Below are 24,761 nucleotides of genomic sequence, written 5' to 3' on the forward strand. Positions count from 1 at the left end.
GTTCGACGACTCTGAAAACACGTCGACGAGGAGGACGAAGGATTGCCCTCGTTGAACACCGTTCACTGGGAGACTCGCGTGGCTGCTTTGGCTTTCACTCGCGAAAAAAATACGAGAAACCCCGTCGGTGACAAAACGGACCGGATATTCGTTCACTTCACAATTGCGAGAAGAATTACTCCAGTTTCCGAACGTCTTCCATTAGAAATAACATGAATTTTACAATATTTATTGTATATGAAAACGTGATCTTTTTTCAGAATTTAATTTGTGTATGTATTTCCCCAAACAACAAACTTTACCTAATCTACGCCTTCAATATTTCTTTTACAAGAATCTTCAACAGTAGACTGAAGCCTAAAGTTCGTTAGATTCAATAATAATTCAACAATAACGTCAAGCTTCATACAAAATGAACAATTCCTCGCGAAACAGTGATGCATTCCTACGGCGCGTTAAATCGCTTAATTTCCTGCCAATCGTTTCCAAAATGTTACGACAAATAGTATCTCGTTATTAGGTGCACGCTAATACCAAGAATTCCGCTAGACGTGGATGCATCATTGTTATCGCGCCGGTTCTCGGATAGAGTGACACGCAGAAAGTGCTCGATTATTTGATTTTGTTAGACGCCGTCGATGTGACTAATGCCATGAAATTATTGCCGGGGTCGAAGGTTACCTCGTTGCGAAATCGATGCACAATCGTGCGTATGCGTTTCGGCGCGAACGCGCCTCTCTATTCATGCACAATACCGTTATACGATTCCGTTTCTCGCGGTCGCAATGATCACCTATTTACGATATACACGATATACACGTGTTCGTGTGCTAATTTCACCTGGGAACGATTCAATCGGACTTTACAATTTTCCTCGTCGTTGGAACGACAAAAGCACCGCGATGCATATTAACCACTAAATATTACAAAATAATAAAATACTTTCTACTGGCAACATCGATCGAACTTTCTCGATACGTGTCCCCCAAAAATGACATGAAATTTCCTGGACCAAAATAAATTTTGAAAAATTTCAAATCAATCTGCCAGCCGAGAAAATCGAAGATACCTGAAGGGAACGCGAAAACGATTCGGACGGACGGGGCTGGTGCTGTAGAAACCCGAACGGGACGCTTAATCGGCCAATCTAGAAGCAGGAGAAGCTGTCGACAAGAAATTCGTTTTCGCGTCATCGCGAGGGCAGGAGGACATTGCCAGGCGACGTTACGGGCGTTCTTCTTATGAGGCTTTTGCGCAACCCACACTTACGTGGGTACTTTCGCTTTGCATAATTTAGTCGCCGCGTTTCGATCGCGTATTCGTATTCGGGACGGCTGTGGCTCGCGACATCGTAAACTTACTTTTGAAACCGTACCGGACGCTTGTTTTTCCTACGCTTTTTGGAGAATTTACCTCGTGGAACGATCCCTGTGACTCTCCGTTAACATTTGGGTTTTCGACAAATAATTTGTTTAAACAGAACCTCTCAATTCGCAACGCTGAAATCAGTCGTTTCTTTCGAAATTATTTTGTTCACGCTGGTAGTTAATAATTTTTCAAACATTGCAGAATTATTCATACGTGTTTCAGGGAAAGGATATGTTCTTTTTTTTGTAGGGAAATATTAATTTTGAGGTGAAGTATGTGCACTAAAGTGCTTTGCTAAACTTACCTTTGAAATCATACGTGATGCTTGTTTTTAGAGGACCACAAATTTAATTAACGAAACGAATGAATCTTCAATTATAAGAAATTGTAAATTTCCTAATTAATTTTGAAATTAGTCATGAAGCTACTAGTCCCTCATAGTTAAACAATTCGTGGAGTGCAAAAGGTTCATTGCTTGTATCATGTTTTAAATTGTACAATTATTGGACAATTCAATAGACAGAGTTTCGAAATAGAGTAGTCAAATACTCATTCGTAAAATAAAATTTGAAAAATGACGGGGTCATAAGATCGTCATTGATGTTATCGAAATCCCAACGCCGTAAATGGGGATAAGAAAAGAGAAAACGGAAGACAATTCGAAACCGCTTCCAAGAACGATTTTGTAAAAGAAACTATTGTATCGTACAACATGCACGGCAAATCCGTGCTTCCAGCGCGTATTTGTATTCGGAACGGTGCGCGATTCGCGACATCGTAAAAGCAGTTTTGAAACGTCCCGAGGTATTCCTGTTGTCGGTTTCCAAACGAACTAGCTCTCTCTTACACTTTTTTCAACGGCGCAATTCAACGTAGAATATTCCACCTAGAATATTCTCGAATTTTAATCGCGAAGCAGGGATGCTTTCTTCGCGAAATGTTCTCAAAACAATTCACCGAATGTCTACTTTATTTCAATGCCTCATTCTTGGTTTAAATGAAAGCAATGGCCTTTTTATGCTTCGTGGATGGAATAATTACACACGTCATTTCGTTGTTATTACAATAGTGCAGGACAATTGTTTTGCATTACCCCAATAGTAAACAAAATTAGACGATTCAAATAATTTGTCAAGGCTTTAATCTTAATTAATATAACAATATTCTGTTTTATAATTTGAATTAAATTAGTAGAAAAAATTTCCGTATAAAACCACGTCAGTGTAATTCTCTAAATAAAATAAAATTTCATTAAAACGACCTCCGCACTGTTCGCCTATACCTAATAACCAATGCGGACTGGTTGTTATAATGCATGCATAGTTTAACTTTTATTAAAACTTTTGACATTTTTATTCGAGTCCTCTTCAGTGTACAATAATGCTTCATTGACCTACATAACTGGAGAGTATTCATTTCAAGAAGAACTGCTATATGTATTATGTATTAATAGTTATAAATTATGAAACTAATTACAGCACCAGGTTTTTAAAATTTATTCTCCTTGTAGCAAACGCTACTTCGGTCTCTAATTACGTGGAGTAAATAACCATAATCGTATACTCGAAAGCCACCCAAAGAAGGTAAACTATGCTCGTATTGCGACAATTATTCTGAATCAATTTGCCAAAATGGTTGCTTCCCGCAAACCTGTCGCGATAGTTTGCCTCCCGCACACACTCGCAGAAATCGATGCATATTTACGTACGCGTATCGACGTTATCTAGTTGCCCGATCGTTTTGGAAGTAACATCAATCAGCCGACCAATGTTTGAGATCAATTCGGGCAATCTTGCATGATAACGAGATCGAACAATCGATGGCAACAAACCCTCGGAGTTACGGGACAATTTGGACGCGTTTATCGGACATTAAAGTTGAAACATGACGATACGTCGAGCTATTCCTGTAAAACTCCCAGCAATTTCACAAAAAGTTCTCCGCGCGACGCGATCCATTGCAGTAGAATTCGAATAAAAGGTTTACCAAAAGTGGCTTAAGATTTTGTTTTTTAATCGAACTAGGTGTAAAATCGTATGAAATGTATCCAATTGTTTTTATTTTAAACGAAAATGCACATGATAACAATTAAACGTTAAAGATGATGTTGAAATGTCCACCGCAAATAAGTTGGCAGGTGTATTTTATTAAAAAACAAAACTTTAAGCTTCTTTTAGAAAATCTTTAACAAGTTACGTATTAATTTGTAACGAAAGCAACACAAATAATGTTGGAAAATGTTTCAATATTCGTTAATATTACGGCTTATATGTCGAAAAGAAAAAAATATTGCCTACTTCGTAGAGAACCAAGAATGAAATTAAATAATTTATTAAAAACTCCGAGGTTTCATTTTTAGGAAAGCTTACTGCACATTGCATCTGCACGCGTGCACCTAATTGCATTACCGTGGCATGGGAATTTAGAACATCTACAGAACTATTCGTTACGCTTTAAACCCTTTTTTCATGTGTCAAACCGTTTCGAGGATACAGAGAATTCCAATTTTGTAAAATACCAGTGGAATTTACGTATGCCTCAAGGCACCAGTTTTTGCACAGGAATTATGCAATGCAAACATTTGGAGTGCGATACATGTAAATATTATTCCTCGAAAGTTACAATGTTTCTCTAGGCTTTACAAAAATATTGCTGCCTTCGAAGCCACGTTTCCTGGCACGAATTTCGGTCTGCACGGGCGCGTCTGACGCAGACGAACCTAATCTACTGTAAGTAGAATTCGCGCGTAAGCAGTCGGTCAGACGTGTTCGAATTGGAAGGAATGTCCTCCACTTACAGGGAAGTCAAATTTCTTCGATTTTAGAGAATTTTTAATTCACTAGGAATATACAGGATGGACCTCGGTTTTGTAATTAAATTTTGTGAGACTTAATGCTTTTGCCAAGAAAAATATTTCTTGAAACATTTATCGAATCGCACATTTTATTGAAGCAAGTTTTCGATTCTGTTTGCATAGGCAATATAAAGGAAGATTGTTAAGCATCGATAACATAATATTTAAAGTTGAAACAGTAAAAATAAACAATTAGGTCGCTGAAAATAGAATAAAATGTTTGAATCGGCCACTGCCTTAAGAAGTTATTTCTTAAACATGTTATCACAGAATTTCAACAATTTTAAATTCAAGAAATATTCTACCGTTTGTTACAATGCCCAGACAAATACCATTATTTTGAAATGTTCAAGTCGAGGAACAACGAAGAAAAATCCTCAAAATCTGTGTGGACGTTTGTTGTGTTGTTGTTGTGTTTGTTTTCTGCGAATTCAGCGAACAGGAAAACTCGCGATCCCGTCGAGGCAACTGTTTCTGTTTACAAACTAAAAACACACTGACACGGGGTCGTACACACGCGCGCAGGAGAATAGCGAGCACGGAGCAGCATTATTATCAAACGGACGTTATATAAACACGGTGCACGGTAGTGATGGGACTAATCCAATGACGTGCTTATTAATACCGATACGTATCAATTCCCCAGCATCGAGGTACTAAACAGCTGTCGAAATAAACAGTCATTGGCATCGATTGAATTCAAAGATTATCAGTGAAACATCGACGAGTCAACAATATCTGTCTTCTTTATTTAAAGAGTTCTGGCTCCTCTCAAGCTTTATATATCTTTTAAGACGTGGATGTTCTAATATCAAAGTTGTACATTTTTTTAAATATGCATTATTTAATGTCATGATACATCCCCTCAAAAAAATTGTTAGACAAATATGGTCGAATCATACTATATTTACATGTTTCGATCACTGAGTTTTAGACCTTCGCGGTAATAAATATATAAAGATGGTTGTTAATTTTCAGAAAATTGTATCTTACAATAGGATTCTAAAAGTATCATTCATGTACATCTATATTTCTTTTGTGAATTGCTTGCTATTTCATTTTCATCCCTCTTAAATTCTAATTCGCATATATACTTGTGACTTGACCCGATATAATTTTGAAGAATTTCACAATTATTTTAAATAGCTATCAAATAAAATAATATGACACTGCCCAGGTCTTTCCTTCAATAACAGAAAAATACCAGAAGACCCATTGAACCCAGACACGTAAAGATTGCCCCAGAGGCCAGATCGGAGACCCGTCATCTAAACACGTTTGAGTCCCATCGCTAGCTGACTACTCCCCGTGCAACGGTTCTCCGACACGAGCGGAATTAGAAAATTCACGTCGGCCCGTCGCTGGAGCGACGGCCTCGCGCGTGATTCTTTTTCCTTACTATCGTTCCGTCTCGAACGCCGTGGGAACCCTCGCCGGGTTTGGTCTCCTCTAACGGAGCTTTTTCATATGGTTTTTCTGTTTCATTCGTTACCTTTTATGCTCCCGGACGAGGTGTGCGGTGTCTGTGGCGCGTGCGAGGTCAGAGGTAACGGCGAGCCCGAGGAGGTCGCGGAGTGTTCCAGCTTGGAACTCACCGCGCTCCACATCTCGAACATGTTGAACGCCGTGGTGGTGGCCTTTCGTCTCTTCCAGGCTGCCACTCCCGTAGATCACCCGGCACTCGTTACCAACTCGCCGTAACATCCGCTGCGGGGCACCGCGACGCCACCCGAAAGGACGTCACCGTCGATCTCGAGCTCGAGTTCCTCGTGGCTTTCACCGGATACTTTTAATTACAAAATTTCTTTACTCGATATTCGCGCGCACGTTACATCCACCCACTGTCACCGCGTAACTTTTGTACAGTTGATCCCACCTGCGCGTTGATTCTCGATTGCTTCAGGTATTGTCGCGAATGTGTTAGCAAAACTATCGTTTGGAAATTCCTCTCTTTGTACACGCGTACCTTCGACGACGTTTTGTATTCGTTTCTCCTTTGTAACTCTACCCTAGCGATTACTAAGCTCGATTTTTTTTTGCGCACTCTCGAACGCACTGAAAACCCGTTTACGTTTGTTCCACGACGCCTCCGTATATCGGTTTCTTTTTCTTTCTTCTCTTTGCCTCGACGCACGAGAGCCGCCCGTGGCTTAAGCACTTCCGATTATCGTCAACGATTTCGACTGTACAAGCTATGTACACCTCCCTCTTTTCGCGTGCATCACGTTAACACCGAGTCCATCGTTCGCTTCCTTCTCCACCTCCTCTTCCGCCTCCTCCACGCCACCCCAACTCGCCCTACGCCACAGCGTGACACGGTTTACCGCGTATCACCTCTGCGTCGTTGTTAGTATCGTCGACACCTTTCAGGTTAACGAAACGCGTCCCAACCGAGTGGTCTTGGGCCAGACTCTAGTCGCCGCAGAGTCGAAGCACGCCTACCCGACTCGTGGTGATCGTCGACGTTATGGTCGTGTGCCTGGCTTTCTTCGTTGCCCTCGTTGCGTGCTCCTCGCGTGTCATGGCGCCCCGAGGCGTCTCGCGTTCGATGATCCTCGATCTGCAAACAGTTTCGTCAGCGACTTCCAACCCCTAATTAATGATTATCGTTTCGCTCGGGCCTCTTTGATCTACGAGGTTGCGCAGAGATGGATCTAACAAAGTCGAGATGCCTTACAGAAAGGGGAGCTACTTGTTCGCTGGCTTTTTCATTTTATGTTGCATTTAAGAGTGCCCCCCGCGCTTGTAAATTGTCCCCAACAATTTTTCTTTGTTCGTGGGAAAAAGTGGTATAGAAACAACTTTTGAATTTTTGTCTGATTTTATTTTTGCAGAGTAATCCCTTGATATTATTTACATAGCAATAAAAAGATAAGCATCTGTAGCTTATAAATTGAACTTCATGTGACTATGAACGTCACGGTCGCGAGGATTTGGGTTAGGTTTCGGTGAGATCTGGACCTAAACGCAGAGTAATCATTATCGTTACACATAATTCTATGTCTGGTTCTTTAGTATTTGTACCAACTATCTCCATTCGTAATCATACATTTTAATTATTAATTTTCGACTCAGAAGTTGATGAAACTAGAACCAAACGAGAGGTCGAATGTCGGATGAAAGTGGAAGACGACAATTATACAAGCGCCACGTGCGTGTAAAGAGAGAATCCACGCGAGAGAAGAGGAGTTGTAAGAGGATAGGATGAACCTGAAGCGACACACGCACGTGTCTACGGGAGACGGGTATAGTGTTCGGAACGTTGACGCGTTCATCTGCTCGTATTTGCTTCGTGCACTTGCCACGCGAACCCTCGAGACGCCGTTGAATCGCGAATCTAATTAACAGGTCGCATCCCATTACGATAAAAAAAGAAAACAGCAAAGTTGCATTCCTTCTGCAAAGCCGATTATCGGCCAAGCTGTACTTGGAACATCGTAGATCGACGCGTGGAACCTTTCGTTACGTACAGCCACGAGTTCATGGAATGATTCGCGAGAACTGTTCTATGGACGGAGTTAAAATTGATGAATAATTTGGGGTATATAGTTGGGAATACAGTAAGTTGTTCACATTAGCGATAGTTAGATCATGTAATCAAAATAAATAATATTTATGAGGAGTACAACAAAGAAGAAGTAACAAATATTAACAGAAAAGAAAATGAAGAATGCTGACAATTAGGGTACATAGTAATGCTAGTATAAAGCAGCAACCCTTACATAAGACGCATCGAACACGTACTTCAAAGACCCCATCGGAATAGACAAATCTATTCTGTAGGAAATTTTGCTTTGAAATTGAATTCCAATGAATCTCGTATCCAACCAACAGCCTACGACCCTCTTCAGAAATTCCAGAAACGAGTGAAACGTCAAGGAACGAGGTAACCCTGAGAATCCCCTGAAAATCGAAACGAAATTCCTGGTTGTCGGCGCAGGGGATCAACGTTACCGCAGACTCGTGGCCGATCGGTCACGACTTGACACGAAAATTCAGACATGTGCGCATCGATCGTGTATTTCCGTACATGGACTGTTCCCCTTTAATCCTGCCGCGTTGCAAGTACGAGAGCTCGTGTCGAGGGGAACCGCACTTTGCTATCGAGCGAAGCTCGCAACCGAGCGACCACCAGCCGAGCCTGCCTGCCTTGCCTTGCCTACCCACCCACCCGCCTATATACCCGCAGCCTATCCGTGTGTGGATCCACGCAAACACGCACACACACGTACAGAGACTGGAGCACATCCACTGCCAGTCTATTCCGTGCTTTCATGCCGCTTTACAGTGCCTGCGCCTCTCTGGAGCAGGGTGGGATTCACCGTGGAAGGAAGCGTCGCAGCGGTGCGCCTACACTCACATTTCCAACGGTATGTACGTCGTTCGTACGTGTTCCAGTGGCGCACCCAGAAATTTAACAGCGGGGGTGCAAATCGAAATTAATGAGAAGAAATCGATTCCACTGTTTCGCGACGCTTTGCGAGATTTTACGAGAGAAATATGAGAGACTGTTTACTTCTCTGGTGGAATTTGCGAGGGGTTAGATTGGGTACATTGATTGGGTACGTAGATAGATTGAAAGTATGTCATAGTGGTTTCCGAGGTATCGTGTTGAGTATTATTTGGCAGGTTTGTAAAGAAAATTATCGAGGTGAACTAAGACACTTTTGTGAAATTAGACGATCTGATGGTAAAATAAAAAATGAGGGGTCGAAGGCTTCCCGATAGGTATAAAGTAATTGAAAATTACAGAACTCGTAATCAAATCAAATCACGATACGAGAACATAAACCTTGAATATGAAATCCATTCAATTAGGGCGTCACATATTTGGAAGCACCCACTGCCTCTACTTTTGCTGTATGCACAGTACTTATTCATTTAGTATAATTCATTTACAGTGTACCTATGTGCTCAGTAAATGCGATATTCCTACCATGCACATCAAAACGACTCTCAATAAAAACATTTCCTACCTCCTCCTCAGAAATACAACTTAAGGAAACTTAAAATCACTCCAACCTTCGGCCAACACGCAGCAAAATTCCACTAATTAAAAAGTAGATATTCCCACACCGAAGGGAATGCAATTACTCCCTTACGCCTCTTCCGACTGCTACTGCACCCTTGCACCTCTCCTGCGTGCGCCACTGAGCGTTGCACACACCAGTCGGGAAATAAATGAGCCGCTGGCCGTGCACATATATCGTTCTTCGACGTGTACGTGTGGTTTTTTCTGCACACCTGCACACGGAGGAGCATGTACGTCGGGGAGAGCCTGGCGGGCGTGCATGCAAGCTGTTTATGTGCAGTGTGCGCCCGTGTAATGAACTGTGTCACTGTGATTCGTGTACGGGCGAGGACACGCACGTGTGATGGGGCAGCGAGCCGTGTGTGGTGCACGCGTGTTACGCAACAAGCGCGACGAAAGTGCGCGAGAAAAAAAAATTGCTACCCGTGCGACTCCGTCGGATCAGGCGGGTCCGGTGAACGCGCTAACGAACCGTATCGCTGACTGCATTTAGCGCGCGAGTAAACACGCCGATACGCTAATTCCGCGGACACGCACCTCGCGGAGCGCATCGTTGGGCTAGAATTTCATGTTTGATGTATACGTGCTTGGAGAGATTGGAAAAATTGCAGTCGCATGGGACTTTGTGATTCAGAAATGAGAATCATTAGTTAAATAGCGGTTGGTTGTTTGATTGGTGACTTTTGACTTGGTATATGGTACTCATGGTACTTGAAAAGATATTCAGCTACCCAGACTCGTCGTAGGAGTTAGAAAGAGAAACCAGATCCTGAATTCGAAGAAGAATTTTATGATGAATTGCCGAGAGAGTATAAATTGAATGGAAGAGAAATTGTTTTCCAAGAAAAACATCAGGTTGAAAGAATTTTAAATGTATATTTTATGAGTATGTCTGGTTGTTTGGTAATGTTTTTAAGGGGAGCATCTTGCAGGTCTTGCAGAACAAGGTACATGAGCAACTGACTTGTAGGGTTTAACGAGTGATATAATGTTTGAAATAAAACGTAAATCTTGTAATACGGATACTTGAGCTTGTCTATGGTAATTATTAATTTTTCGTCACTTCGAACAACGGAATTTTCTATTGAGGTAAAAATACGTTAATACTCCAAACATACCAAAAATCATACTGAAATGTGGATGAACAAAAGTATTAACCGGTACATTGTGGCACATATCGTTTGCTATAGACCATTACGCGATGTAAGCTAATTACCAAGGTAAACTACATTCGTAAACTACATTTATGCAATTACGTTTTTTTCAGTGGCTTTTTCATAGTCGCAATACTCCCAGGGAATGTGTCTTTAACGAAACATCGAGTGCTCAATATTACAAGAGAATGTCTGAGCTGTTTATGGAAACATTAATTAACTGCACGCCCTTCCTTTGTAACGACCAGAAGATAATAAAAATAAAATCGATGTCTCAATTACCATCAACTCTATCAATAATCTGTGTCGAATATAAAACTTTCCAAATTCAATATCCAACAACTATAATTCAACACATTATTATCCTAAAGGCAACGATCAGCGAAATATACAGCATAAAGGTCTATTTACACATATCCGTAACGCGTCAGTTTCGTATCCGTTCAATTCCGTAATGTTCCATCAGTGTCAGTTATTTGAAATATTCTTCTGTTGTATTTGAATGGGCATGTTCACACTCGTCCGACACCGTTCCGTGACGTTATTGATACGGTACGGATACGGAACTGACACGTTACGGATATGTGTAAATAGACCTTAAATGCGCTCCAAGTTTCTTCGCAACTCCACCGACTGTTTCCTGGTGGTAGGATAATAAACAAACAGTCTGAGAGAACAAAATGGGGCACCACTAATAAAAAAAAAAACCTAGTAGCATTTGTGCAATCCACTTTCTGTCAATTGCAATGTAACCCTACTTGCTGCAATGCTCGTCTCTTTATTTACAACTAGCTTAAATCTACCGTACCGTTGAAGGTTTCGCTTCATTTTCGTTATGAAACACCCTGTACGCCGGTGTACAGCTACGTGGGTACATATTCCACGAGGTGCTTACAGCGAACGAGGAGGTCCGCTAGCCGCGCGGAATAGAGCGAGAAAAGAGGGAAGAAGAGCGTGTAAGGGGGGAAAGAAAGAGCGAGGAGCGCATCGAGTCACTGGGCTAGTGGGGCCGACAGAATGTAGCCCGTACTACGGTACCATCTCCCTCTTTATCGCTCCCTCGTTCCTTCCTTCCTTCTTTCACGCGATGTTACTCCCTCACTCTCGCTCCCAACCCTCTGCATCGTCCTCTCTCTTTCCTCGCGAACCTGTCCGTCATAGCGCGCCGCTTAGACGGTGTAACCTGTAATTCGTGATCCGAGGAACAGCGGGGAGCTGCATAATTACTTTACTAATAAACGAGGCGCTGTAAATCTTTTTTCTTATCATCTCTCAAGGTTTCTTATTATTATTACTTTTTTTTTATAAATAGAGACTTGTACTATTCCCTCAGTCTACCTGTGATCATGTGACGCATGACGTGCAAAACGGTCATCGCAATTGTGACATAATTCACTTATAGTTGCTCTCTCGGTAAAAGTGTATATATGTTGGGAATTGAATTTGGAAACTTTCATCTTCTATATAAATTTTCGATAGAGTCAATGGTAACCAAGATAAGTAGCTATAGAACTTTGGTTATTACTCCTTCAAAATGTATAAACGAACCTAAGTTGAGAATCTCCTTCAAATAATATTTCTCCTTCTGCCTTCAAATAATATTTCTCTGCTAATACCACCAGCCTGTCATAATTACCACGTCATCAATTTCCACCATCTCCAATTGATATTTCTACATTGTTCTTCCAACCTTAATGAATCTCCGATTACAATTGCGTGAGTGCTTCGAACAAAACTACCTTCGTATCCGTAATGAAATTACCTCTTTAACAGATTATCGGGTTATTTTACGCCTGTCGTGGATCAGCCTGTACAGCTAATTCCACCCCACTGTATTCTCCCAATATGGTTTCGGTTGATGGGTTCGATCAGTGCGAGTTCCACGAGCCTGTGGTGCACCTGTATCGATGAAACGGGGTGATAATGAACCGTTAAACCCTCGCGCGACTCGATTCGCGGCTTTTTGCGAATTCCTTTACTCGGTCGGATGCTGGTTCTCGTTTTTTTCTCGGCCCGCGAGCATGAAACACGAATTCCACGGCGGAGTTCCGTTTTCGGCCACGATGCTGCACGTGATCGATTTCTTTTTTCTTTTGACGCGGGCGTCTCTCGCCAGCTCTGTTAACGGAGGTTTCATTCATATGGAAACCCGTGAACGTTTTTTCGGATCTAAAGTTTTGTTTCTCTCCAATTGGAGATTAAAGGGTGTTTCAAAAGGTACTGTAGGAGTTTGTTTTTAAATATACATATTTCACGTTTAACACTTTCTCCATCAGATACCTCTTTACAGGCTTTACGATTTCAGTATTTGTTTACAGGAACATATTAACTTGTTATTGATTCTCTACTTACGATGCTTAACTCGAGGAAATATATATGACTTTTAATATATCTTGTAACATAGTTTGCGATAGTAGTTCACTTTTGCAACTTTCACAGAATTCACGAATCCTACTCAAATTTATTTTCTTTGACACCTTGTCTTTAGGATTTATTTATGTCACGAAATAATGGAAAACCCTGTCATGGGTTAGGTCAACGTATTAAATATCTAACACACAACGTAGTTAATATTTATTTCACTCTGTTCTTCACTTTTTAGAACGGAAATGTCGATCACGTCACAAATACATTTATGAGAAATGTACATTCTCAAGGATGATAATCGATTTTTACTTCTGCCTTCGTTTCATTAATATTTTCACCACCGTGGCTCTATTATTTTTATAGAATTCTTTGCACATTATTGTACTTTTGCAGAGGGAAATACGTTATTGACTGAAACGTCGGTAAATTGATAGAAAGCAAACGTCAACCATTTGTGATCGACAAAGGTAGATTGATCTTCTACTTTTCATTGTAAATGAATCTAGAGCAAATATATATTTCTGAGTTTGCTTTCATTTATACTGAATACTTAAATTGTTTTTTTAAGGTTGCCATCATATTCGTGTGGCCGTCTTTAGAAAAAAAATGATACACGTTTATTACAAGTTAGTATACTAGAGCAGAGTTGCTGAGCATTCGAATAACAAGGCTCTGAATAATGGTGAATTTCCTCTATTTAACGTAACTTGCATCCCTAGAATATTTGGCTCATTTTCCAAAATTTGATACGTCTCCAAAGCGCGCGGCGCTCTATTTTGAGTAGTATAATCTTGCTATTACCAGACATTACCGTAGCAACGGGAAGTATTCCCAACAGCGCAACGATTTTCGTTCCACGAACATTAGTACATAACCCAACACTCTCGAGAGGATTAAAACCCACCATTTATCCTAATCTCTACTTGAGAAAACTCATACCTGCAAACATCACATCAGAACATTTTCATTTAGGTTAGATAACATTTGGGCAACTAAACTTCGGTTAAGTCAAATATAGTGATTTATCTTCGATTAAACACTGCAGTAACGTGTACGTTTTCCCTCAAGCCGTTATTCTTGGACGAAAATTTGATTTTGAATCATAGAATGGCTTGAGACTTTCATGAATCTGACAATATTAATATTTTTTGTGACCTCTAATATGTCTAATATGTCAGGAGCGAATTCATATTCAATATTAATAACAAGCTACTCAAATCGACAGCATTCGTGACAAGAAGATTTTCTGACAAGAAGACAATGTATTCTACATGTTACGAACCTAAAACAATCTTGATATCGAATGCAACTGATAATAACCTCAGATAACTTGTTCCTGTTCTTAGATAGCTTACCAAAATAAATACATGATAAGTAGCAGAGTTTGTTACGTGTCTACATAATGTTCTTGTCTTCTAAATTACAAAATAATTTTATGTTGACAATCTATGGACTTTTTGTAAGGAAGTTAAGACACGAAGATTGTAAGCTTGAATTACCTTCTACCTGAAATATCTGCCTAACATAGGGATCAACTAAATCTCCATTCACTCATCCTAAAATATTCCATTCCTCCCTTCAAAATTCCCTATCCATTCCACCACTAACGTCCAAAAAGGTGTGTCGTCTGCCATTCAACGCTCAAAATTTGCGTGTACGCGAGGGTTTCGCCCAGAGAAGCTCTCTATTTCGCAGTACGCGGGAAAATATGGACGGACGAGGGCGTCGCGACGTTGAAGCCGTGTCGCAGCGTGCAGAGACTAGCGGAGAGTCACCTGCGTCTCTGTCGGGTGGCAGTAGCGGCAGCGATGCTGTAATAACGCCGGCACGCTTGTGCCAGAACCAAAGTATACGCTCGGTGTACACGACCTAAATAAGATGCGATGCCCCCCGGGGCGAAAGTAATTCACAGACACACGCGTGCACAGGGGTGATACACGTACACAGAGCCGGCCAGGCTCGGGCTATAGTTTACGAAGTGCCGCAGGAACGCGCTGCGACCGCTTTAGCGCCGCTGTGACCCGCGTTTTTCGCGCTGAGGTCGCAGCGCGACTCGTGCGCGAGCCCTATACGCCGCGCGTAATTGCGGCGCGCTTGAGTGGAAAGCGTAAAATTAGCAGCCGTTAGACACGTTCGGATTTCGCGACGCGCCGAGACGCGGATATCGGCTGGTAAGTTCCAACCGAGCCGGCAAACTGGCCCGCGAGTTGCGCAATCGCGGATGAATGCATTGTTGACGGGACTTTTGACGATTGTTTGAAGGGATTTTTGGTCGAGTAAGGGTTTTATTGAGAATTGGAAGGCTATCTGAGGAGAGGGTAAACTGAGTGAGAAGCTTTAAATTGGAGGGTTGTAATGTGAAACTATGTCTAGAGTCTTATTTGAGTGTTTCTTAAAGAGATTGGAAAATTATATGATTTTGTTACTTAGAATAATTAGAATAGCTTCATGAAAGTAATCTGATATGTTTTAGCAATCGTGTGGTACCCCAGAAAATGAAACTCGAAAAGCGTTGAAGTAATTCCCGCATCCAAATAATATTCACCAACCAAAACAATGGCAGGTAATTCACCTAATGTCGAAAGTAAAGATTCCTCGAGTGCGATTTTGTTGGTACTCGCGTAGCATGTTGATACTTCGTCTTTGCGTTACGATATATCGAACACAACCGTAGTGGAAACGTGTTTCGGGAAACTACCCTCTTTCTATACCCGACAACAAAGCTCTACGTGCTGTAAATTCTCTCGAAAATCCAGGAGAAAGAAAATTGGAATTCTTTGTCACGGACAAGAAACCTGAAGGAATAGCAAGTCTACGACTTCAAACATTCTTGAAAATTCGAGAAGACAATAGGGTTGATGTTACTCGAGCAAATAAAACAACATTCTGTTGAAAGTATCGAAAATTGGTAATTGGTAATAATAAAGTCTGACTAGTGAAAACTGCGCTCGAGTAATTTTATTTTATCGAGTCGAACTGAATATTTTCAATAAAGATTTTCAATTCTCAACCATTAAAATGTATGGAAACTACGAGCGAAATAAAATATACACGAAAATTGCAACATTGCCATTTGGTTTAGTGTTTACAACAATTTAATACTCGACAAATTGATTTTTCTTGGAGATTCGCATTTTATTGCAAAACAAATAACTCTGGGTTCTTCGAATATCAACAAAAATTCAACTATAAGTTACATGCGTTATTTATAACATCTTCCTTAAAAACAAATTCACGCGATCGCTAATTTCCATTTTTCTCGTATACAAATTCATAAAAGTGTGCATAACATACGATATACAGTAGACGTTCTTCACTGGACGTTTACTGGAGCGTGTTAAATCCAAAAGTTTAGCAGTTTAATAGTCCGTATTAAAAGATAATTACCGCCAATTTGGGAAGACGTGGTTGAAAATAATATACTTCCAATCTCGTTAAAACCCTATTTCCTTTCTTTTTTCAACGGATAGCCTTCGATCGCGTTTTACTCTACGGTAAAATTATGCAGCTGCGAGTGCTTTATTGCTGCGAACCCCGATCTAGTAGATCGTAGAACGGATTAGTGACGTTGTCGTTACGAGCGAACGATTTTAATGAATTCTCTGCTAATTCGAGCACGGACGATCTGTGTCAATAAACTTCATTGAACACTAATAATGCACTATGTAACCGTATCAATTGCCCAGGCAACGGCATTAGTCCAATCTTAGCTACCGTTGCAGATACGTCCAATCAGAGACAGACAAAATCATTATCCAACTAAAATTCTAACTGATAATAAATGAAAAATGAATACTATGTATCCATTACTAATTGACAAAAAGTGGAATTTAAATTGCAAAATCAAGTATTTTACAAGAAGTATATAAAAATTGTATAAATTAATAAACGTTTGATTAGCAAGGGCACTTCATGTATACTGCATTTAGCGGCTAGTTTGACTATTTGGTATTCGTTGAATAAAAACTAAAACTATATATTTCTCAAGGAATAAGTGAAGACTTTTCGGTCATTTGTTGTCCGAGTATAATAATAAGGCTATCTCCAGTTAAACACAATCAAGGAGATATTTACCGCGCTTCATTTGCGCGGGAGTTCATTTAAAGACAACATTTTCCGTTTCACACCACGGCACGTGGGTATTTCCGCTTGCATCACGAGGACATCGTTAGAGATAAGAATTACGAGTATTCTCGGCTTTAATGCGCTCGAGAATTATGCCTTCTTAATTACTTCGTCGCGCGTGCCGCGTTACACTGTGGACTCTCGTTCAGAAGTCAACGACACCGAGCTGCCTAACAAGTGGGCCATCAATATTTATCGAATGTTTACGGGAAACGACCGCCCCGTGCTCCCATCGAAAATTCAATCGAAGATCGCCGACTTCGTGCATTGTTCACGTTACTTTGTTCGGGGATAGACAAAATAGATAAAACGTTCGAATGATAAATAAGAAATGAAGTGTAAATAACTTCGTGCGGGTTATCTATTCCATAGAAATTTGAATTTGAGTTACAGAATGAATTTACATTTACTTTGAACGCGTAAAAATTGATCCGAGTATCTAACTGCTCGTCCAAGTGTTTACGAATAAATGTACAGTGTTTTTATTCGTCTATTGTTTGCCCAAGTTAACCCATTAAGTACCACATAATTGTTCTTTCATTGATTTTTTTACATATCGTATTCAGAAATGCTTTAGTAAACGGGAAAAATGATCTCTTTGTTACAAGAATTTATTTCTTTTAAACAGGGACGTGTCCTATAAATTGGACACTGACACCAAGAAGAATCTAGTACTATCTAGACACTTATGCATCATTAGCAATGTAAAACAACAAGCAATATCATGTGGGTACCAGAACCTTCTAGAATTAGATTTATTTACCAAAGTATGGAAACATTTCTGCTAGGAAAGCCTAGTAAATTATAAATAAATTTTATACTCGAATCATTTTAAGATCTATTAAGAAATAGATTCTGTTCTAATACATAATCTCACAAGAATGAATCATATACTGTATCGTCTAACGTGATAGACACGATTTTAGGAGCAGATACGAGCTATAGTTTTCCTTTTATTCTAGAAGAAAATCTTTCTATTGTCCCGTGACTCAGAGCATCAAAGGATAAAACATTTTTTAATATTTTACGCTAGAACGTCGGGCACAGCACCGGCCGTTCAACTTTCGATAGAAGTTTTCGATATCGTGTTTACTACGTCGTATTTCAAATTTACTGTCGTGTTCTTACATGCTGGCCATGGTTCACGATTGAACCTACATTTCAGCGAGTGAAATCGATCTCCAGAAGAGTGTGGGATGACTATCAAGTGCAGTACTTAGACGCATGAACATGCTTTTATTGATACCGAAATATGTCGTGAGACAGTTATTCATCGTTAACCTTATCTCGAAACGTTTAAACGCGGAGTGATAAGAAGACAAATGGTGTGGTTCTATTTTTGTGAAACGTTACAACTTGCAGGTGCTTTGGTGGTCCTAGATCTAATCAAGTTTATCTACATTCTCTTGGGAAAGAGCTATAACTCGTTTCACTTTCTAGTATCATTCTGTACCGTGTAATTTATACGGTTAAAACATTATAATTCAAGCTGTAATGTTTTCGACTGGCCAAGCAGTCCACTTTGGTAGCTGTTCAAATAAATTTGTTCAGAGATTCACATATACAAGTATTTTTCCTTTAATTCTAGCAGTATTCATATGTATTTTGCCCAACTTAATTACTTTTTATGAAATTAAAGTCTTCTAACTTTCCTGTTGATTATTTAAGTCATTATAATCCAAAGAACTCAAGATGAACAAATTAGATTTTAACAAAGACAATCTGACAACGAATGCAATTTGAGTGGATGTGTTAAATATTTAACTTTTGATTCTTTACTTATTCGCTCGAAGATCTCTATCTTCAACCCTTTGCAACGTCGAGTCTGACTTGTCACAAGTCCTTTATGCCAAACTGCACAACGTCGAGCTACCCTCGTCGTAGTGTTTAATGTAGTAGAAACCACACAATTTCAGCGTGAATTCTAAACTGCGTTTCGTGAGCGTGACTCTCGAAAGTAAGTAACTTTAACCTGTCGATGTCAGACGTCATGGAATTAATATATCTTTTCATTCAAAACCTCATTTTCATAAAAATGTTCCCAATTGATACAAGATTAATCACATCCCGATATTGACATTACCATATGTCGTATTTGAGTCGAGATGCACTGAATCGTTTTTATTCATTTTTAACTGCCTCGTACGTAGGCGTTTACGATCGAGAAATTATACGGTCCACAGGTTAAAGACTACTAAACTTCGACTATTCGCGAGAAGGGGACACTGCAGAACCAAATTGCTACCAAACTCGAGGATGGAAACGTTAATAGAAGCTTGATTAAAACAACGACATTTGTTTTCCTTTTTAAGATAATACTTTTAACTCTCCATTGCGTAACTTTCCCGCATAGGAACACAAGAGGAAGAATTCCCCTGAAGTGCACTGAGAAAATTTCACAAGGCATATTACCTTATAGGGACATACATATAATTGGCCTACTACAAATTCAATAACATATTGTACACCTTGAATATGAATTAAGTCTCGAAAATATAAATAATCAAGAAATAACTCTTTACAAACAACGAGTCGTAATAAGAACTACATTTAGCCCCGAATATTTTAGAAAATGCGTTAAAAAAGAACATGAATTTTCTAATATAAAAGTATGATAATAATTCAGTAATAAATATTGTTATGTAAAGGCAACCGTATTGAAGCAGAAGTCTAGGTGCATCCAAAAGAGAAATAAATTTTCCAACAAGAAACTATAATAATAATCGAGTATACTAAATGGTAGGAAAAGGTAATCGTCTTGGAGCAGAACTCGAGATGAGAACCCGCGCTTTCCCGTTCGCCTGCGTGCATTACCGACGCGCATGCATACGGTGAGCGCACGCGCGCGCTATACAAGCGATATCGTGTGCACGCGCACAGGCGAGCGTATCGCAATGTAGGTATTACTTAATAATATCCATAACCGGGAGGTAAATGGAAGTGTGGGCGAAAGACAGCGTCGTGGCGCGAGAAGAAGCGAGAGACTCGAGCAGACGGAGAGGGGACGAGACAACAGCGGAACGTTCAACCGCGTGAAAAGACTGTCAGGTCTTAAAGGGAAAATAAACAATGGGACGTTGGGAAGAAAGAAAGAAAAAAGGGGACGCCAAGACTAGCGAGAGAAGCTAAAAAGTTTTCCTCCGCGCTTCTTTCGCGCGTAACTCTCCAACCGAACGCAACCGACGCGAGCAGGTGGATTCCCAGCTTTGGGTCAAGCGTAATCCGTGATTGTGGTTACTGGGTAATCGGTTATCATGGTCAACGATGGATGAATTATCGATGATTATGGTTATCGATCGGTGAAGGGTCAAACACCATTTGCTTTCGGGGATTATACGAATTACCGATCTTCGGTTTGACGTTTCTAAACGTGGTTTGTGGTTGATATGGATCTGCCGATTTTTTGGTGTTCGGAGGAGAGAAATTCATTCTAAATTCTGTGACTCTGCGGTATGATCAGAATACTCGCATAAGCTACGTGGGTATTAATAAAAGTAGCGAGAACTTCTAGCGAAAAGTAATAGCAACGTTTTCTGATACACAACGCTCGGAACTAGTCACAGTTTTTGAAATATCATTTGTTCTCTATTCCAATAAACGTCAAAGAATTACGATTGATCATTGCAAAAATAATCACCAAATAAGTAGTCAGCGCATCTCCATCTTTCTAACTCTGTTAGTATGTTAACGCGAACGGAGCCGACGACAGTCGATCGCGAGCTTCTCTGATCCTGTATCATTAGATCACGAGTGTAATTGATGCTAAAAATACGATCGTGAACGTCACGTGGCGTTTTGATCGACCTGTCCCAAATACCAAGAGGAATTTCCACGTGAAACCTGTGAAACCTCAAGAGACACCCCTAAGAAAAACAGTAGACAATGATTTTCACGGCCTGTAGACAAAAACTCTCACGAGTCGAAAAAAATTCAAACCTACTTATCTTTTAGAGATCTATCATCTTTTTTAGACACTTCCAGTAAAATAAAATAAAGCATTTTCGTATGTAATAAGTGATACTGTATGTATGTCTAGATGCTTTTTCAAAAACCCTCGGTATGTTAAAAAGCCACTTTCTTGTGTAACATGTAATACTCCAGGTACAAAGAGCAGTACTATTGCGTTTCAACTTTGGTTTGCTTATGCGTTACACGAGTGAGGCATATCTAGCGGATTCTGCCGTAAACGTTGCGCTGCAACTATCACTTTCTAACCCCAAAGAAACAAGACGAACATTCTCAAAAATTTTTCACGAGTTTCTAATATATTTTTTCTGCATTTTTTCATTGCACGGTATACGTCACCGTGCTTTAACTCTGCTAACGAAGAAAATAGATCACTATGTGTGGTCCTTTCAGAGGCAAACAATACCGCGACATAAGTGTATTACGCTGATGATACTAATGACTAATAAGGGCAACGATTCATCAAGTGTTCCACGCGAAAACATTTGCTGAACCCATCGAACTCTCAATGCAAATACCACAAACTTAGTTTTTGTATTATAGTATTGTGTGTCTGTACGTGGGTGCTCCAAAAAGTATTGCCCATTTTGAAAAATCAATTCAATAACCAACGTATTATTAAGCGACGGATAATAGTCGAAAGCCAAAGTAACTGTAAATAAAAGAAATGACAAAGGGTCAATCAACCCTTGAAAGTTCTTCTGAGTTTAACACTTCACTTTAATAGATAATAACCAGGAAGTGAAGCGACTTGGGCACCCTAATACTAAATCACAAATCCATTGTAGAAGCATAAAATTTTTTAATCAGTTTGCTTCAGTAAATGTGAGATCTCCATGAGTGTGAGACATAGGCAAAGTGACCCCCCCCCCCATGGATCCCCTGTGATAATGTCTGTCTGCAGATAACGAGGCCCAATAGTTCCTCTTTGGGACCGAATTAAAAAGATTGATAAATAGTTTATAAGATTCACTTTTATGCGACAACTGTCTCAATCTTATACATCGGCTTCTGTTCTTTTAACGTTAAACCTAACGACATTTTATCAGTACCTATGTCTACCTCGATCGGTTACAGACACCTTCCTTGGTTGAATACAAAAATATTTCACTTGTTACTAAATTAAATAATACATGAAACTATTGTATATAATTTATATATTTTATATAAGAAACCAGACAAAAGTTTGAAAACGGTCATTTGATCGCCTGTGGAAGGTTATCGAAGAATTTCACCTAATTATTAAATCTATCAATATCGAGATATTGACGACCCTGTAGCGAAAGTCCGCGTGAAAAACAGTCCGAAAGGAGCTTAAAAAAGGTGAAAACCAAGCCAAGATAGATCTTCCTAAATATAAGTAAGAATAGCATCATCGATCACAGTGCCGATATAAATGATTAAGGGGGTGCGACTCTATTTCAAATAAAAAAAATAGGTCTTTTCATTTTGATATTCATGTTACCTATGGTCAATCAACTATCTGGACCAAATTACATTGAAGGAATCTAAAATTTGCCAAAGCTATACCCGTTTATATCACGAGCCACCTCGTTAGGTTGATCAACACGAAACTTCAATGACAGAAATTTCCAAACACGATCATTGAAGTAATAGGACCAATCACAAATTTCATTCTCATGACGCGGTGTTACGAACCTCCCCAAATGCAAACTCGTGAACCAACCATGAGATTACAAATATCCATAAACTTAAAGCTTGAGCGGTCCGTTAAGACTCGTACGTAACCCAGGCCAGACAGCCCAATCCCCCTCCGCTGCAATCTATATATCCCTACAGATCCATCTCTGGTCAGTACCGAGCGAAACAATAATCTCGAACATATCCACAAAATACCATGAACCCACCAGGTCACAAGTCGGCCTCAGCTCGCCGGACGACGGCGTTTAATGTTCCCGACCGTGTCACCAGGGTCGAATCCTCCCTTATCACAGAAATCCAAAACCCTGTCACAGTGGCACTCGGGGCCGGTGTTCGCGGCGCATCATTCACTTTCACTAGCTGGTGAACCGGCGTACTCGGACTCCGGTTGGCGTGCACACACACACATACACACAAACACGCGATAAAGCGAGAGAGAAATAGACGTTCCTGCACGCTTCCTCGCGGCCACGCTCGCCGGAACAGCGAGGGGGGTGAGAAGAGTGAGCACTCTGCCGCGGAGAAACGTCGATACTTTTTTTTCTCCCCCTCTAGGTGCCGCTTGGCGAGTCCCAGTGTGCCCGATAACGGGGCTGGCACGACAACGACGACGACGACGACGACGATGACGATGACGACGACGATGACGACGACGTTACCGCGAACGTGAACGATCCTCCGTCGCTGTCGACGCTGGCGCGACCGGGGCGTCGACTGACAACTCGCGCGAACAGTCACGACCCCATCCCCGCGACTCTCCACGCGCTAGGATCGCCGTGGGCGCGATCGAACCGTGTCGACGACGGGGATGACTCCGTGGTAGCGCGTGCCATCGGTTCGACACGGGGTTGGGGTACACCCGATTCGATCCAGTAGTCTAGATGTCTTCTAGAAATTCTTCACAAAAAAAAAAAAAAAAAAATCACTCGCGAATCTCGCGTGTAACCAACCCCCCGTTTCGGTACACCCTTCCTGGTGCCCCCGTTGCTTTACTCGCGGCACGGAAGAGCCACTCCGCCGATGGTGCGTGCGTTGGTCCCTCGTGGATCGCGCGGTCACATTCAAAAGGGTGGGAGGGAGGTCCTACCGCACACTTTTCTTTTGCGCTGGGTTGCCCCGTTATTTAAAGACCGGCGACGAGAGGACTGGCGCCGACTCACTGTCCCTTAAACGTGTGACGAACACAGTATTTGCGCTACCGTGGCTCCGGGTTGACTGGTGCGCGCCGCGCAAGACCGGAGAGAGCCAGCCCCACCGTGGCGCTATCGCCCTCTCGCTTCGCGATCCTTCCGTTTCACTCCCCCACTAGCCGACCAAAGGGAGTTGAACAGAGATAGAGTGGCAACCGGCAAGGGGGAGAGGGAACCGTGAGCGCAGCAGCGAGGAGGGCTCGACAGAGAGGGTACACTGGGAGTGGGGTGGCGGGACGTGATAGGGAGCCACGAGGAGGGAGGGAGGGAGCAATCGAAAGGGACGGGGAGGATGAGAGAAAGAAAGAAATAGACGGTCGTGGGAGGGAGGAGGGTTCGTGCTTAAGGGGTTAGATCGGGTTGGAAGTTTCGAAAAAATGGAGATTTATTTATTTTTTATTTTTTTTGGTTAGTTACGAGAGATTGGACAGTTGGATCTATGATGATGGGCTGTGTTTATGAGTACAGGTAGTGCCCGAAATGGAGTATGAAGGTATGTGGCTTCTTAGGGGAAGAGTAGAAACAGTTGTAGGAGAGTAAGTTTTTTAGTTGTTTGTTAATTGAGAGTGACTGTACAGTTGGATCTACGATGATGGGCTGTGTTTAGGATTACAGGTAGTAGCTGACATGGACGCGGTTAGGTTCTCAGGGGTAAGAGTAGGTGCAGTAATAGTTGAGTAAGTTTAGTAGGAGGGTAGTGCTTGTGTTCTGTGATGAGAAGGATGTCAATCGTTTTACATTTCTTAAGAAGAGTCATATCTGACGATATTACTACTCGTTATCAAAAGTTATTGTTTATGCCCTTCACATTCACGTCGTTGCATACTTTTTGAGGGAACCTAATACTGTATTATTGACTATGTTTAATTATGATAGATACCTGCGATGAGAAAATTCTTTGGAAATTAGTTGTTGATTCATCTGTGTTAAGTCTTCGTGACTTACCTGAAACAGAAAGAAAAAATCGAGTTATAACAAGAAACATTATTTTTAGTTTCGATTAAGTGAGGATTGGGTATCCATTTAGTATTGGAATAATATTA

The 24,761-nt window shown here is 40.9% G+C and overlaps 1 protein-coding gene across 5 annotated transcripts in view; it reads right to left on the minus strand.

Annotated features, from left to right (window-relative positions):
- The window catches only part of LOC128891350 (probable nuclear hormone receptor HR3), a 145,052-nt gene that overhangs the window by 81,411 nt on the left and 38,880 nt on the right, over nt 1–24,761 (minus strand). The window contains exons 2-3 of one of the 5 annotated variants that reach the window (XM_054150787.1): nt 22,735–24,663; nt 5,715–6,782 (exon numbers count right to left, since the gene is read on the minus strand). The exons of the other annotated variants lie outside the window; for them this stretch is intronic. Coding sequence (XP_054006762.1) covers nt 5,715–5,838 — 124 coding nt within the window. The 5' untranslated portion in view covers nt 5,839–6,782; nt 22,735–24,663. The remainder of the gene's footprint in view (nt 1–5,714; nt 6,783–22,734; nt 24,664–24,761) is intronic. 5 annotated transcript variants of the gene reach the window in all.

The sequence above is a fragment of the Hylaeus anthracinus genome, unplaced genomic scaffold (genome assembly GCF_026225885.1).
Source record: "Hylaeus anthracinus isolate JK02 unplaced genomic scaffold, UHH_iyHylAnth1.0_haploid 12001, whole genome shotgun sequence".
NCBI classification, from domain to species: domain Eukaryota; kingdom Metazoa; phylum Arthropoda; class Insecta; order Hymenoptera; family Colletidae; genus Hylaeus; species Hylaeus anthracinus.